Source organism: Panthera uncia, chromosome D1 (genome assembly GCF_023721935.1).
Source record: "Panthera uncia isolate 11264 chromosome D1, Puncia_PCG_1.0, whole genome shotgun sequence".
In the NCBI taxonomy this organism is placed as follows: Eukaryota; Metazoa; Chordata; class Mammalia; order Carnivora; family Felidae; genus Panthera; species Panthera uncia.
The window spans coordinates 56,035,129-56,050,383 of NC_064808.1; the positions used below are offsets into that span (position 1 = coordinate 56,035,129).

Below are 15,255 nucleotides of genomic sequence, written 5' to 3' on the forward strand. Positions count from 1 at the left end.
AACTGAACTGCACTGAGGTTAGGTTCAACCTGAAAATATAAGGGAGATATCGTCAGAGGAAGAAGGTATTCCAGACAGAGACCAGCTTGGACAAAGGCACAGTGTGGATAAAGTGTGAAGACTGTGGAGGAACATCCAAAAAAAAAGTCAGTGCAGCCAGAGTGTTTGCTGTGTGGTGGGGAGAGCTGAGACAGGAGCACTGGAAGGAAGTTTGGCAAAGATCATGAAAGGCCCCCCAATGCACCCCACCCTACACCCCACGAATGTGGACTATCCTACAGAAACAAGCCAGGTTTTGTTGTTTTGGTTTTGTTTTTTGTTTTTGTTTTTGTTTTTTTATTTTTTTTTAACGTTTATTTATTTTTGAGACAGAGAGAGACAGAGCATGAACGGGGGAGGGTCAGAGAGAGAGGGAGACAGAATCTGGAACAGGCTCCAGGCTCTGAGCAGTCAGCACAGAGCCCGACGTAGGGCTCGAACTCACGGACCGCGAGATCGTGACCTGAGCCGAAGTCGGACGCTTAACCGACTGAGCCACCCAGGCGCCCCCAGGTTTTTTTTTTTTAATGTTTGTTTTATTTATTTATTTATTTTGAGAAAGAGAGGTAGAGAGCGAGCAGGGAAGAGGCAGAGAAAGAGAGGGAGACAGAGTCTTAAGCAGGCTCTGCACTGCCAGTGGGGAGCCTGACGTATGGCTCGAACTCACAAACCTGAGATCATGACCTAAGCCGAAATCAAGAGTTGGACCCTTAACTGACTGAGCCACCCAGGTGCTCCCCAGTTGTTTTTTTTTTTATGTTTATTTATTTTTGAGAGAGAGAGTGTGTGTGTGAGCAGGGAAGGGGCAGATAGAGAGGGAGACAGAGGATCTGAAGGAGGCTGTGCGCTGAGAGCAGAGAGCCTGATGTGGGGCTCAAACTAACAAGCTTTGAGATCATGACCTGAGCTGAAGTCGGACGTTTAACTGACTGAGCACCCCAAAACTGGCCAGTTTTTAAGCCGGGGGGTGGGGGGGAAACAGAGTCAGATATGAATTTCAGAATAAGAGGAGGGTTTGGGGGGCGTCTAGACTGAGCAAAGGGACAGCAGTCAGAAGACTAGTGTAACAGTCCAGGCCAGAAGCGGGGCTTGGCCTGGGCCAGTGGCAGTGGAATGGGGAGAAGAAAGGCACTTCAGTGATAGGGGCACGTATCCGTCAGCATCTGGTTGGGTGTCCTGAAGGTTAGGGTTGGTGTTTCTCTTCTCCATGGAGCTTAGCACACCCCTGTCCCCAAACACTCCAACAGAAACTGAGGCTTGAGGGAGCCAGGTTGCTGTGTGGCCTGGGACAGGACTCAATCTGAGACTGAGTCATGGTTCTTTGTTTGAAAGTTCTTTTTTTATTTTTATTTATTTTTGATGTTTATTTTGAGAGAGAGAGAGAGCGCGCGCTCAAGCAGGGAAGGGGCAGAGAGAGAGGGAGAGAGAGAATCCCAAGCAGGTTCCGCACTCCCAGGGCAGAGTCCGGACATGGGGCTCGATCCCACGAAGTGTGAGATCATGACCTGCACCAATACCAGGAGTCAGACACTTAACCGACTGAGCCACCCAGGCGCCCCTGAAAGTTTTCCTTACCAAAAAACTTTACCTCTTCTGGGGGAGCAGGAGGGCAAAACTGACTGCAAAATAGTGAACATCAGAGATGACCAGATTGTTTCAAGTGTGCATACTGAGTGCCTTGCTGCTGAAGTCAGCCCTCTAAATGAGAAATGAATATGTGCATATTAACCACTCCATTATGCCATGTGATCATCTTTGTCATTTTTAGGATATTAAAAAAAAAATCCCTTGCAAAGAAAAAGTTCTCATTACTGAGCTTAAAAATGCTTCCAGGTTTCTTCCACAGCCCTGGGGCAATAAAGACCCATAATAAAATCATCCTGCTAATGTGCTAGCTGCTTTCATTAGCACAGATACAACAGAGAAAGAATGGAAACTTTATGCCCAGAGGCTGAAAAGCTATTGGTAGCTTTTCACAAAGCTCTTGGTAGAGGAGACGTGAGACCCAAAGCTATTGGTAGAGGGGAGGTGAGAACCCCCAGCCCACTGCTTCTCTCCACCAGGCAGCCACTGGCCTCTGGCCTCCATGTTCCCAGAAACAGCCGTCACTCAGAGCTCAGAGGTGTCCCCACCTCCACCGCCACCCCACAGCCCCAGAGCCTAGAGCTGTTTCTCAGATGATGACACGGTTTCCTATTTCACGGCCACCGCTTATCTGGGAAGTCATCAGACCCTCTCTGCCGGGTTTCCTCCACCGGAGGAAAGCCTTTGCTCCAGTGGCCTTCCACCAGAAGAGACCTGGGCAGACCCTCGTGGCCGGACCTGGTGTCTCCTCCTATGTCCGTCCCGTTTCTTCTGTCCAGGCCCACTCACAGTGATGCCATGTAACAGAACGTGGACTTTCACCCGAGATTTTGTGTCCTCAAGCAGTCTGCAGCCCCAGGACACCCCTAACCGACAGCAGAGGAAGTGAGTGTCTGACACCGTGCCTGGTACATAGAGGGTTCTCATGTATCTGACGAAGGAAGTCAGTCCTGGCTGAAAACCGCCATCACAGATACGCCTCTGGCTCGCTTCTACCTCACCATCCAAAGCCTGCTCCGGTGCCCCCCTTCCGAGGAGCCGCCTCTGACCCTTAACCACCGGGCTCGCTCTGCCCCCGATAGAAACTAATCCACGTCACCCCCTTCTTACAGTGTGCTGTGATGATCTATTTCCTCTCCCCTAGAAGACAGGAGCTGCACCAGTGCTGAGACTCGCCTGTTTCATCCTCACGCCTCCGGTACCCGGCTCAGGGCCTGCGATGTGGCAGATACTCAGAATTTGTCCACAGGTACCTCCTCGGGAGGCGGGGGGGGGGGGGGGGGGGGGGGAGAAAAAAATAAGCCAAGCCTGAAAAGGCCCAGCCCAGAGGAACCCCACGGTGTTCTCTATCATGAAGTTCCCTGCCACCCCAAACCCAGGAGGGCTAGGCCCCAGCTTCTGAGAAAGGGTCTTCGGTGGGAGACAGGAGCAGAGCTGCTCCCTAAATCAGCCTCCCACCAGGAGAGGCAGGCAGGCCACCGGGGTGGGCCAGGCGGCTTGGGGACATGCCTTGAGTGGAGGTTGAGTGCTCAAGAAATGTCTGTGGAACCCAATGGAGCAGACCAAAAACTGCTATTTGTTCTTCTGGCTGCAGAGAGGCCAGGTCCCCTCTGGGGGCACTTCACACGCAAATTATCTCAGGACACGGCCTATTCCTCTAATGAGGCTTCTCCCCTTTGCGGCTTTGCTCCCAGGAATGTGGGGGGGGAGCGGTGGTGATACACAGAGCCAACCTCAGTGGCCACGGCCCACACTAAGGCCGTACACACGGCCCTCCTCCTGAAATGGTGTGGGCAGGCACGTACCACCCAGCCAGGCAGGGGATGGTCACATTGACCTCTCAGGCCCAGGAATCCTGAGCAAAGCAGCGCCTGCCTCCTCCTGGGCCCCTCTGGGGAGGAATGAAAGAAGGAAGCAGGGAGTTGGGCTGTGTTATGTAACCAGCTTCCTTGGAGTCAGAGGCCCTAGCTTGTCTGTCATAGCCCAGCGTTGCAGGGAGAGGCTGGGGGAGGGGGAGGCGGCTTTCTTCCCTCCTTTGCTGTCTCTCCTCCAGACCTCAGCAGACCTCCTAGGCAGGCGCTGCTTTCTTTCCAAGCGCCTCAGCTCCAAGCAGGCACCCCCGCTAGGGGTGTTGTTGTCTGAATGTGTGAAACAGTGGCCTGCTGGCTTCCCTGCTAGAAAACCTGGCTCTAGACTCCACCGCTGCACCTGGGTGCATGGGGTAAGGGAGAGAGGCCTGGGGCCCTCCACGAGGCCCACCCCTGCCCCCGGCTTCCTGCCCCCCAAATTCTCCCTGCTTCCTCCTACAGAATCTGCAAGAGCAAGAGGCCAAAAGGTGGGGACGCTCAGGCTGCCCCAGCACCAAGCTGCTCTGCCCCTCCCCGGCCCTGGGCAATCTCACTTCCCTTTCTCGAAGTCATCTGAACTTCTTCTAGGGCCCAGTGCAACCCCCCACCTCCGCATAGTCAGCGATGTGCACAGCGCTGTTCAGGACAGAAGGGAGGGGATGCGGGAGAGAGGGGAGCACAGAGGACAGCAGAGATCCACTCCTGGTCTTGAATGATAGCAACGACTTCATCGAATCCTGACCCTCTCAGCCACAGCAACCACATGCAATAGGTGATATTATCACACCTATTTCACAAAGGAGAACACTGAAGCCCAGAGAGTTTAAGACCCTTATCCACAGTCACGGAGCTAGCGTGCGATATTGCTGGACAGCAAAGCCGAGTCTGTGTGACTTGACCCCATGGCTCTACCTTTGGGGGATGCTATTTGGGAAAGGCCTAGGCTGTTGAGAGACACTGTGCGGCCTTCACTGGTCACTTGCTGAGGACACTAGTTTGGGAACCACAGGACAGTCATGAGGACAGGGACAAGAGCATGACAGAGGCCGAGGGCTTTCCTGTTGCCAATAGTCTTCCATCCTGATGAAGCTACAGGCACTCAATCTCAGGCTGGAAGACACCCACACACTGCCTGCCCCTTCTAGAAGACAGGGCTGCAAGCGGCCAAGCTATCAAGCACAGAGCACAGCCTGCCCTCTATGCTCTCTCCTGTTCTGGCTGCAGAACAGAGAAGGAAAGCACCCTACAGACCTCCTAGGCCAAAGCCCTTTCTCCTTCCTGCTTGACACACGGAGAAACTGAGGCCCAAAGAGGAAAAGCAGCTTATCCATGGTATCAGAGGGATGGTGAAGAAGTGGGGTCCCTGTATCCAAGGTCAGAGCCCCTGTCCTTGATTTATCTCACTTGGGTGCTGTCCCCAGATAGCACTCTCTCTCATCTGTCTGTGTGTCTGCCTCTCTCCCTGTTCCCCCACCCTCTCTCCCCACCTCCTGCTTTCTTTTCGCAGCTCTCCTTGCAGGCCCAGTGTCTGAAGCCTCCTTCACAGCATCCCTCGCCTTCTCACGCTCTTCTGAGCCTCCCTACCCACCCCCCCTCCTTCCTTCCCCTCCTCAGGGCCAATGAGCAATTCTTGGGTGGTTTAATTAGCTGATTATGACCACAGCCTGCTGGATCCAGTGCCCAGAAGCTTGTCCCCAGTAATTAGGTGGGTTCTGAGTACTTGCCCAGTGGGAAGCCAATGGGTAGATCTCTCCAGCTGCATAAAGAGCTCCTTGATCCCTGGTGGGTCATCAGAAGCCATGGTCCCTGCCTCAGGCCAGGTCAAACCACACTGGATATACTGTAGCTAGATCTAGATGTCCATCCTAAAGAGAGACTCCGTACTCACCCATGCCACAGTCCAGACCCAGGAAGGCTCAGGAAATGTCTGAGGATGGGAATGATGAACGGATGCCACACTCTGGGGGCCAGGAAGGGATGGCTTCGTGGCCAGGGCACTTATTGAGGAAGCAGGATTTGGACAAGCCGTGAGAAGCGAGGATGGCATTCTAAATGGGGAAAGCAGCAGAAGCAAAAGCAGGAAGGCTGGAATGAGCCACCGATCCCCGTGCCAGATAGCTCTGGTTACCAGAAAGCACATTCACCTAGCAAGGTAAAGCTGCTCATCCACTGACCTCCGCCCTTTGGGTCACAAACACTCAAAGCCACTTTTAGACATTTCAAAACCAGCAAAGATGTCCCATTGTCCTCATCAACCACATTGCCCACCCCCCACCCCCAAGTATATCTTTTCCCAGTGAAATACCTACATTCGGCCTCCTTCACTGAGCAAATATTTATGGAGTTCGGTGCCATGCCAGGTCTGCACAGGAACAGGGACAACAGACACAGGGCAGGTGTCCTTGGTCTCACACAGAGGACATCACAAGTGTGTAAATAAACAGGACCCATGGGGGGTGGGAGGGAGGGGATCGATGCCAAGAATGAGAGAGAGAGACAGAGAATGGCAAAAAAAAAAAAAAAAAAAAAAAAAAAAAAGGTCACAAAGCACTTGGAAATCGGTGAGGGCTTCCTGAAGGAGGAGGCCATATATGATCCAGGCCTTGAAGGACAGACAGGAAGAGCACTGTGTTGGGTCAGGTCACCACCTGTGTACTAAGGGTCAATGACAAAACAGGCTTGTGCTGAGACCTTTGAGGCCTCCAGCGTGAGTCAAACAGGGTCCCTCCCTGGGGGAGTTCACAGCCCGGGAGGCAGACCCAGTGAGAGGTCAGCTAAGAGCTAACCTCAAATAACACTGCCCTTGCATCAGGAGACTTGTCTCTGAGCTTTACCTATTTTAATTCATTTAATCCACCAGACAACCTGGTGCAGGCACTATCACCACCTCATTGTGCAGAGCACCCCATTCTGCTACAGCAAAGAAAGGGTTAAATAACAGGGGAAGTCACAGAGCTAGTAAGTGGCTGGGCGGCGGGGCGTTGGAACCCAGGAACCCTGGTTCTTCCTAAAGGCTACCCACTATTATGCTAATCAATCTATGCTAATCAGGCTGAAGGCACAACCCACAGCCACCCAGGCCCAAGTCCCCTGAAGTCTCAGTCTCACTGGCCTATGACAGAGGCGTGAGCTTTGCCCAATCCCCCACTTCTGGCACCCCCTGGAAGAAAGGTCACCCCTACACTCACTAGCAGAACACAGGAAAGGAGTAACTCAAGGAGAGTTACCTCCTTGCCCATCATGGCTGATTTGACTTCCAAGGGATATCAAGATCCAGAGAGGGTGAACGTAGTGCCCAAGGTCACACAGCAATGATTAAGCATTAGAGCATACCTCTGGGACCCTCCTGAGATGGTACATCCCAGCTGTCCACTCCCCACTCCTGCCCCCACCCCGTGCCTGCCCACTAATGGTACTGGAAGGGGGGGCGGGTAAAGGTGCAAAACAACCAGGAGGACCCGCTGTGGGGCCAGAGGCCCATGGCCACTATGGGAGAGATCTTCAGTCTCATCCAGGTCTGTATCCGTTCAGTTTCTGGACCTCTGCATATGCTCTGGAGAGAGGCTGCACCCTGTCCTGCAACTGAACGCTCAGACCCTGAGTGAGGAGCGTGTCTCCTGCTGGCCTGACATCAGCCACAGCACCCCACCTTGCTCCACGCTCTTTAGACCAACAGACAGATCCCTCTCCAGGTACGAGGGGGTCCCTTGGAATCAGCTGCCAGGCCCAGCCCAGCCCTAGGCAGAGACTCAGTCGCTGTCGTGACTTCAGTCACACAGAACACCAGGACCTGTCTGGTCCAGTCCCTGGAGCCTGGCCTCATCTGGCACCAGGTCTCCTGGGAAGGAACAAGCAGTTCCTCTAAAGTGGGCTAAAGACGGGGCCAGTCCCAGAAAGGAGGAGACGTCTCCAGAGAGATGACCCTGCCAGGGCCCCTTGGGGAGGGAGGGAGGGGGCTGGGACAACAGACTCCTTTGTTCCCCTCTCAAAAGCAGCCACCCTGTCCTGCCCCACCCCCCTACTGTTGTACACCCCCCTACTAGGACTCAAGCCATTCCTGGGGCAGGACGAATCCTGCACACAGGAAAGAGAGAGGGTGCCTGAAACCATCAGAGATAATATCTATTCTAATCCCAGGGCTCACACTGGAGACACGCCCCATCCTCCGTGGGAGACAGGGCTTCCTCCCGCAGAAGCCCGTCTGATGGGGGAGAAACCGGCTTCACTCCCAGGAACCCCATTCTGATAGGGATGGTACATCCCCTTCCCTAAGGACTTCACAATCGGATGGAGGAAACTGTTCCTCCCCCACCCCCCCCCCAACCTAGTCTAACGTGGGAAACATGGCTTTCATCCTTAGAATTCTCTAATGGAAAAGACCTAATATTAGCCCTTAGGATGCCCCTGGGCTGAGAGTAGAGGCAAGAAGGGAGGAAGGAGTTCAGTCCAGTCAACAAATCCTTGCCAGGCATCTCCAATGAATCAGATCCAGGGGTGGAAAATGGGTCAGCAAACAGAAAATAGAAATAGCCCCAAACCACAAGGAGCTCACCAACTGGGGAATAAAAACACCTGGGGTATGAATAAATTTGTGAGAGAGTGCCACGAAACTCACCCACCCTAGCACCCAAGGCCTACTCACCAGGGCTGCCAAGACCCTTAGCGGCCACACCCCCATACACTACTGCACCTGCACCCATGGTCTGCACTTTCTGTCTAGATCGCCTGGCCTTCCCCATGCCCCAGGACCTGCTCAGAGTGCACTTCCTCCGGGAAGGCTTCCCCAAGACCCCCAGCCCGAATCAGATGCCAAGAGCCAGCACGGACAGCTTCCCCTGTGACCAGCTCACATTTCTGCAATGTCCCTCCCACTCCCAGCTGAGCCTGAGCCCCCAGGTTCCCACACCTCTGGTTCCCACCACCTGGGGCCCAGGGCTTTCCTCCAAGAGGCCCACCCCAGCTCCAAGCATGAGGAATAGCAGAGTCCTCCCCTCTGCTGTGCCCCTGTGCCCCTGTGGCCCAGCTTTGCCCTCACCCCATCCAAAGCCCTGTCCCCAAGTCACCAGCCACTGCCTTCTAGCCAACTCCCACGAGTCTCTCCCAAGGTCCGTCCCCTCTCCCGCCTCAGACATCAGTGCTCTCCAAGGCCCCAGCTATCCCTAATTCTCCTCTCTTCACACACCATACCTCTTCCCTGCACCACTTCTAAACCCAAGACTTTCAAATCCCCAGCTCCCTCCTCCATCCCTACCCCAGGAGCCTGACCCATCCATGCAGAAGGTGTCTTCCTCAACTTCCAGTCTGGCTCCCTGCCAAGCTGCCCCCTCCCTGCAGGCCTCAGAGTGATAGATGGCCCAGCAAGATCACGGCGAAAGCAGCAGAAGATGGCTTGGCCAAGGCCAGGGGGCCACTTGGGTTGTGTTGACTCCCCCCCACCCCCCCCCCCCTGCTGTTTTTCCACTGTCACAGCCCCGAGGGGTAATAAGCCCCCTGAACCAATGGCAATGGAAAGCTTCAGCCTCGGGCAAGGATGCCCAAACTTGGACGGAGGAGAGCGTGGAGAAGCCCAGAAGCCAGCCTAGAATCAGGGCCCAGAGATAGTAAGTCAGGCTCAACCCTCCCACTCCCAGCAGCCCCAGAAGCATCCCTGGCCAAAGCCACAGGACTTCCCCATCTTCCAGCCAAGATAGGTCACACAGAGCTTAACCGCCAAGAGAGATGACAGCCAAGGTTCAGAGAGCTGGTGATTACGTGTCCCCATCACACCCACCCTCCTCCCCTTCCAGCGAAGAAAACTTCATAAACATCTGTAGGAAAGAGAATTCCATTCCATCGCATTGTGGCTCAGGAAGTCCCACCTGTTGCCCAACTCTGATTGATCCTGTTGCCAGTTGAGTTAGGAGAAACATCAAGAACCAGAAGGGATGCACGACTTGAGAATGGAGCTGCCGGGGAGGCGGGGAGGCCAACCGTGGGCCAGACAAGCCCTCTCCCCCTGCGTGAAAGCACCGTGCAGCAGAGGGCTCGGCGAACAGACAGGGCTGGGTTCAGAAGCTTGTCGGCTGCACGGCAAGGGACAGATTACTTAATCCATCCTAGTCTCTTTCCTCATCTGTGAAAGGGAATAACAGTCCCTACAGCAGCAGGAACCCTGGGAGATCCAAATGAGACCGTGCAGGTAGGTCTCCTGACATATCAGACACCCAAGCAGTCAGGCTAATGGACACCACCTCCTTATTCTTATTTCTCAGCTGCTTCCTCTCCACAACCTTAGCTCAGATCCCTCCCTCTTCCAGGCTCCTCCTCAGCCTTCTCACGGGTTTCCCTGTTTCTGCCATCCACCCCCTGCCACATCCCTCTGGAAGGGAAATCTGCTCCCATCCCTCCCCTCACAACCCCCTCTGAATCACCACGCGCTTCAGGAGAAAATCCTCTCTCCTTAGCTTGACATTCAAGGCTGTGGCTGACTAGTCAGTGTTTATCTCTAAGGCTCACCCATCATCGCCAGCCCAACCCGCAGGCTGTACACGTTGGTTCATGCCTCCCAGGCTTCGCACATTCTGCCCTCAGCCAGGAATGACATCCCCAGTGCCACCACCTGGGCCTCCTCGGCCTTCCAGGTGAAGTTCAGTAGCTCTAAAGCCACCTGGTTCCTGGGAAAGCTTCCCTCACCATGCCCCCTGCTGGGACTGGCATGGGGACTCCTCCTTAGGCCTGCCACAGCACATGTCACCCTGCATTATAATCACCTGCTCTGCTCGACGTCCCTTGGGGACAGAGTGGGGCCATTTCTGTCTGAAGCCCCAGCCCCTGACACTCAGTCAACATTTGTTGAATGGATGTACGATTGCTCCCAGAGCACCTTGTTGGAGCAGTCATCATACATCTGCCTTGTAACTAATCCCATCCAGGCAGATGAGTCTCCTTGACCCTGGGAGTTCCTAGGGGGCAGTGACAGTTTCTGACTAATTTTGTCACTTTCATATGGGGAGTGAGCCCAGATACAGAGATGGATGCCATGACTCCTGATCTAGATAGAGTCCTGGGTATTTGCAGTTTCTTCTTCTAGGTCAGAGACAAAGTAAAAGCCCATGGCCTTTGGAACAAGGCAAGGCACAGCCCATTACTGAGTTTGCCCTTCTCTTCCAAATGTCTCAAGAAACCTGTCTGAAAGCGGGAGGGAGGCTTCCTGGGGCTACTGGGGAGAGGGGGAGAGGGCGGAGGGGGTGGAGGGAGCAGGGCCACCATTCACCGAGTGGAGTTTAGCCAAGCCTGGACTCCAGGCTTCAGGCAGCACCTCTTCCCCTGCCCAGCAAATTCCATGAACTCAAAAGAGCCTTGACATTTTTTTGAGTATTGACAGCTCCAATTTACAGATAGGAAAACTAAGGTCCAGAAGGGTGAAGACAATTGCCCGAGGTCCCCCCAATGAGTTAGAGGCAAGCAGAGGGAGACATGGAAAAGGTCCTGACCCCAAAGATAAGGTCTCCAACAGGTACCTGGCTGCTCCTGGTGTCCCCATCCCGCTGACAACCTACGCCAGCAGGGGAGCAATGACACTCCTCTAATCACAGAGAGGCAAACCAGGGCCCAAGAGGGGCTGAGTCACCCTGATGGTGAAGCAGCATACAAGGAATAAAGGAGAAGACCCAGGGCTGCTAACCCTCACAGGGAGAAAAGTCTAACCTCAATGGTGAGGAAGATCTTGGCTTTGGGGGACGTGGACACAGAAGACAGAGGCACACATCCTCCTGCCGAGGACAGAGACCTGGGCCACAGCACCGGCCAGCCAGCTGCAATGAGGACTAGTCATCAAGGTGAATGCAGACACCTCTCTATCTCCTGCAGCCTCCCCCACCAGCCTGGGCCTCCACACATACAGCAGGGCACCCCACTCTGGCCTTTACCCCATGAAGGGCTTGGCAAGGCCCAAGGGCAGGCCACAGAGAAATGGACCAAGTAGACTCCAGCCTCTGCCCTGCTTCCGGTGCCTCTCGGCCTTAAGCAAGTCAGGTAACCTCTAACACTCTGGTTCCTCTTCTGGAAAACAGGAAGAAGAAAATTAACCTCTTTGAAGAGCCGTCAGGAGGATGGCTAGGAAGCAGTTTCTAAATTACTTCCAAGCCTCAGTTTCTTCTTCTGAAACATGGAAATAATCCCTGGAGGATCTTTCTCATGCCGTCGAGAAAGAGGGCCAGATGACAGTCAGTGTGAAATTGCTTGGTCGCGGTAACAAAACGTGATGACCACTGGGGTCATTTCTTCCTAGTCTATTTGCTCCTTTGGGGTAGGAATCGGTCGTACACATCTTTGATCCCCGCACTATGCCTAGTACACGGCAGACACTCAATAAATAATTATTGAAGGCAAGGAGACCGGGAGGGCGGAGAGAGGGAAGAGAAGAGGGAGAAGTGGGGTACAAGGATAGAAGGTAAAGAAAGAAAAAGATGAAAAAGGGGGGTGTAAGAGGGGTAAGGGGGGGAGATGAGGGAGAAGCTTCTACTAGCACTTAAGGGAGTGGACAGAGTGAAGGGATATAGATGGGGTGACAAACCTGGGCGCCTGATCAGGGCTGGTCTTGGTCTGGAGGGGCTGTCTCCAGGGGCTGCCCTACCCCAGCCTCCTCCCCCTTTTGGTCCCAGTTTTCCATTTCAGAGGCAAAGCCTCTCCCTTTCTGAGCCAGGGCAAGCTCCTACAAAGATAGGAACCCCTCTTCCCACCCCAGCCTGAAAGAGATCCTGGCCAGCCACCCCAGGCCTCCAGAGGTCAGAGGGAAAGGAAACAGAGTGGACAGGATGCATTTTTCTCAGGCTCCGGGGGGCCTGCCACCCCGTGTGATGTGTGTGTGCCACTTCTTGCCACGTGGGGACTGGAGTGTGTGTGTCAGCAGCCCCAGGGCCTGCTGGCTTGTGACCAGGGGGTACCAGTCTGTGGAGGCATTAGCCTGACGTCTCTGTGGGGGTCGGGGCTGGGGTGGTCTTGCAAACACTGTGTTGGGGAGACATGTGCCAGCACAAGTGTCCGTGTCCGTGAGGGTGCGCCTCAGTGAGAGTGTTCATTACAGTGAGTGCAAGGGACAGTGTATGCGTGTATCAGTGTAGGCCAACATGCGTGTGCCAGGATGAAGGCGTAGAATTGATATGTGTTGGAGCGTGACCTGTATGTGCCAACCTGACTGTCAGTAAGAATGTGTTCACAAGTGGGTACCAGTGAGCGTGACAGTGTGTACGCGATCGGTGTGTGGCAGTGAATGTCAGTGTGTGTGCCTGCGTGAGTGTGCCCGCGGATGAGTGTGTCCGTGTGTCCATGTGAGCGCGTGTGCCATTGTGTGCCAACCTGCCCCCTTGTGTCTCTGCGTCTGCTGGCCACTGCTGGGTGTCGGCAGCGAGTGAGTGCGTGTGAGTGTGTGTCCGTGGCGAGAAGCCGCGAGCCAGATAGGGCGGCCCCGGGTCCTCGCCTCTCGGTACCCCCGCCCACGGCCCCACGGCCCCACGGGCCCCACCGCCCCACCGCCCCACCGCCCCACCGCCCCGCCAGCGACCGCACAGGAGACCTCGGGCACGGGAGAGCTGCTTGCCGCGGGGCCAGGCGTCAGCGCTCCCCGGGGTGACCCACAGGAACCCACGCCCGTGCCCTCGCCCAGGTCGCCCCCCACGCGCACCGGGCCGGGCCGCCGCCCGCACTCACCGCGTCCCTTTGTCGCCCATGGTCCGCCGCGGCTGCAGGAGGTCCGAGGCGACAGCGCCCAGGCTGGAAAATCCCCGGCCGGCAGGAGGAGCGCGGGCCAGCCGGCTCCCGGCTCCCTGCTCCGCCTCCTCCGCTCTCCCGGCCGCCGCCGCCCCCGCCCCGGGCCCGCCCGCCGCGCCGCACAGCGCCCGGGCCGCGGCCAGGGGCGTGGAACAGTGCGGGAGGGTGCGTGTGCCTGCGCGTGTGTCTGCGTGTGTCTGCGTCGCGCGCCAGGGCAGGGCGGCTGGCGCGTCAGGGCCCCGAGGTCGGCATTGGGGGTCCGCACGGTCGTGCGCCCAGCTGTGTGTGTGTGTGTGTGTGTGTGTGTGTGTGTGTGTGTGGTGTACGTGAGGGTGCACGCTGGGGTGTCTATACGTGCGCGTGTAGACACGCTAGTGTGCCGGTGCGTGTGCACGACCGTGTGCGCCGGCCGATTAGGGAGTGTGTTTGTGTGATGGAACGGTGTGCACGTCTTTGTGCAGTTGTGTCTATGTGCAGGAGCGCTCTCCCGTGCACGCCGGGGGCAGCCTTTGTGTGTGCGGGAAGGTGGAAGCCCAAGGTCGGCCCACCCCAAGGCAGAGCTCCCTCCCTGCGGCGCCCCTGGTAGGGTGGGGGTGGGGGCCTGTCGGAGACCCCGGGTGCCTGGAACGACCTTAGCGCTATGCTCCACCCTCCCCCACCCCAACTCCCCGCCCTTCTGGAGAGATAACACCCAACAACCCAACAGGGACCGGAAGAAGGGGCCCAGGGGGCAGGAGGAGGCAGCAGTCAACGCTGGGGAACTGATGAGGGTGGGAGGGGACCGGAGGCCAGCAGGGGTGGTGGCAGTGGCTGCCCAGGAAGAGGAAGAAGTGAGCACAGGAGATAAGAAAGAAGCCTAGAGCTGGCCTGCTGTGGACTGGGAGTCTGACCTTGCCGGGTTAGCACAATGGAAAGGCCCCTACCAAGCTTCATGGCTTGTTTATGGGTGACACTGGACACGAGCCCTCTTCAAAAGGGCTCCAAAGGCGGAGAGTGAGATACCAGCCTGCACAATTGTTCACAGGTGTTTGCTGGCCTCCCCTGAGTGCCTGACGCTCAGTAGGCACCCAGTAGATGTTAGCTTATCCCTCTGCAGACATCTTGGTGTCCTGGAAAACCCTGGCTGGGATTCTGCTTTGTCAGAGGCCTCTTCCTGCTCTATGCTCAGTGGGAGAGTGTGAAGTCTTTCCCACCCTGCTCAGTGCTGGGATTTGGCTAATTGGACCAGACAGTCCTAATATTGGCATACTATTGGGAGGAAAGGAAGCTATCATTTACTCTTCTGTGATTGTGGGTCTGTAAACATCTCCAGTAATTATGCTCAGAAGTAGTTACCTATGCTGGTCATATATAGGTGGGTAAAGATATCCCAGTATAATTACTGTAATTATGTTCAGATAGAGGGGTGGTTGAGAAGGGGTGTGCTGATGGGCAGACAGGGTGGTCCAGGGTCTGGGCAATGTTAGGAATTAAAAGAGTGTGGATTAAGGCCCAAGACTTTCCTCTTGGCCTTGGCCACTGGGCCTCAGCCTCACTCCCACAGGGGAAGGAGAGGAAGCCACCTGCTGTTTCTCCTGAGGCCAGGGATCTTGAGAGGGGCACCTGAGAGTCCTGTGTGATGACAGGAGGCTCATTGTGTGAGCTGGAGAGGACCCTAACTGGGATGGAGAGACCAGATCCTGCCACTCTCTGCATCAGTTTCCCCACCTAGAAAACACAGGGGCAACCCATTGTATAATCTTCAATGGCGCTCCTTGCGGTGATGACCAAAGCACCTGGATTTTAAAATGCAGACAAATTCTTCGTTTGATTCCATAAATAATTTGTGTTTAGTTTACTACAAAACATAATGTTGTAAATCACTACCAAGTAAAACAAACAGTCCAGGAAGACGCGTCAGATGGTACCAGGTAACCCCGACCCCAACACAGCTCTTCTCAGCCCATTTTGTAAAGCATGGTCCCAATGTTCTGGGTACAGTGAACAGACTGGTAGACTGAGCGGTCAATACGCAGGATTTCAAGTGCATCCCCACTGA

General features: G+C 55.3%; 1 protein-coding gene across 5 annotated transcripts in view; it reads right to left on the reverse strand.

The window, feature by feature from the left end:
- The window catches only part of ARRB1 (arrestin beta 1), a 79,702-nt gene extending 65,810 nt beyond the window's left edge, over nucleotides 1-13,892 (reverse strand). The window contains exon 1 of one of the 5 annotated variants that reach the window (XM_049652445.1): nucleotides 13,158-13,888. Coding sequence is in view for 1 of the 5 variants with exons in the window: in XM_049652480.1 (XP_049508437.1) it covers nucleotides 13,158-13,177 (20 nt within the window). In the remaining 4 variants the exon portion in view is untranslated. Of the gene's footprint in view, nucleotides 1-2,733; nucleotides 2,893-13,157 lie in introns of those variants that run through there. The other 4 variants (XM_049652452.1, XM_049652435.1, XM_049652480.1 and 1 more) reach the window with 4 other exon arrangements.
- Nucleotides 13,893-15,255: the final 1,363 nt, after the last annotated feature.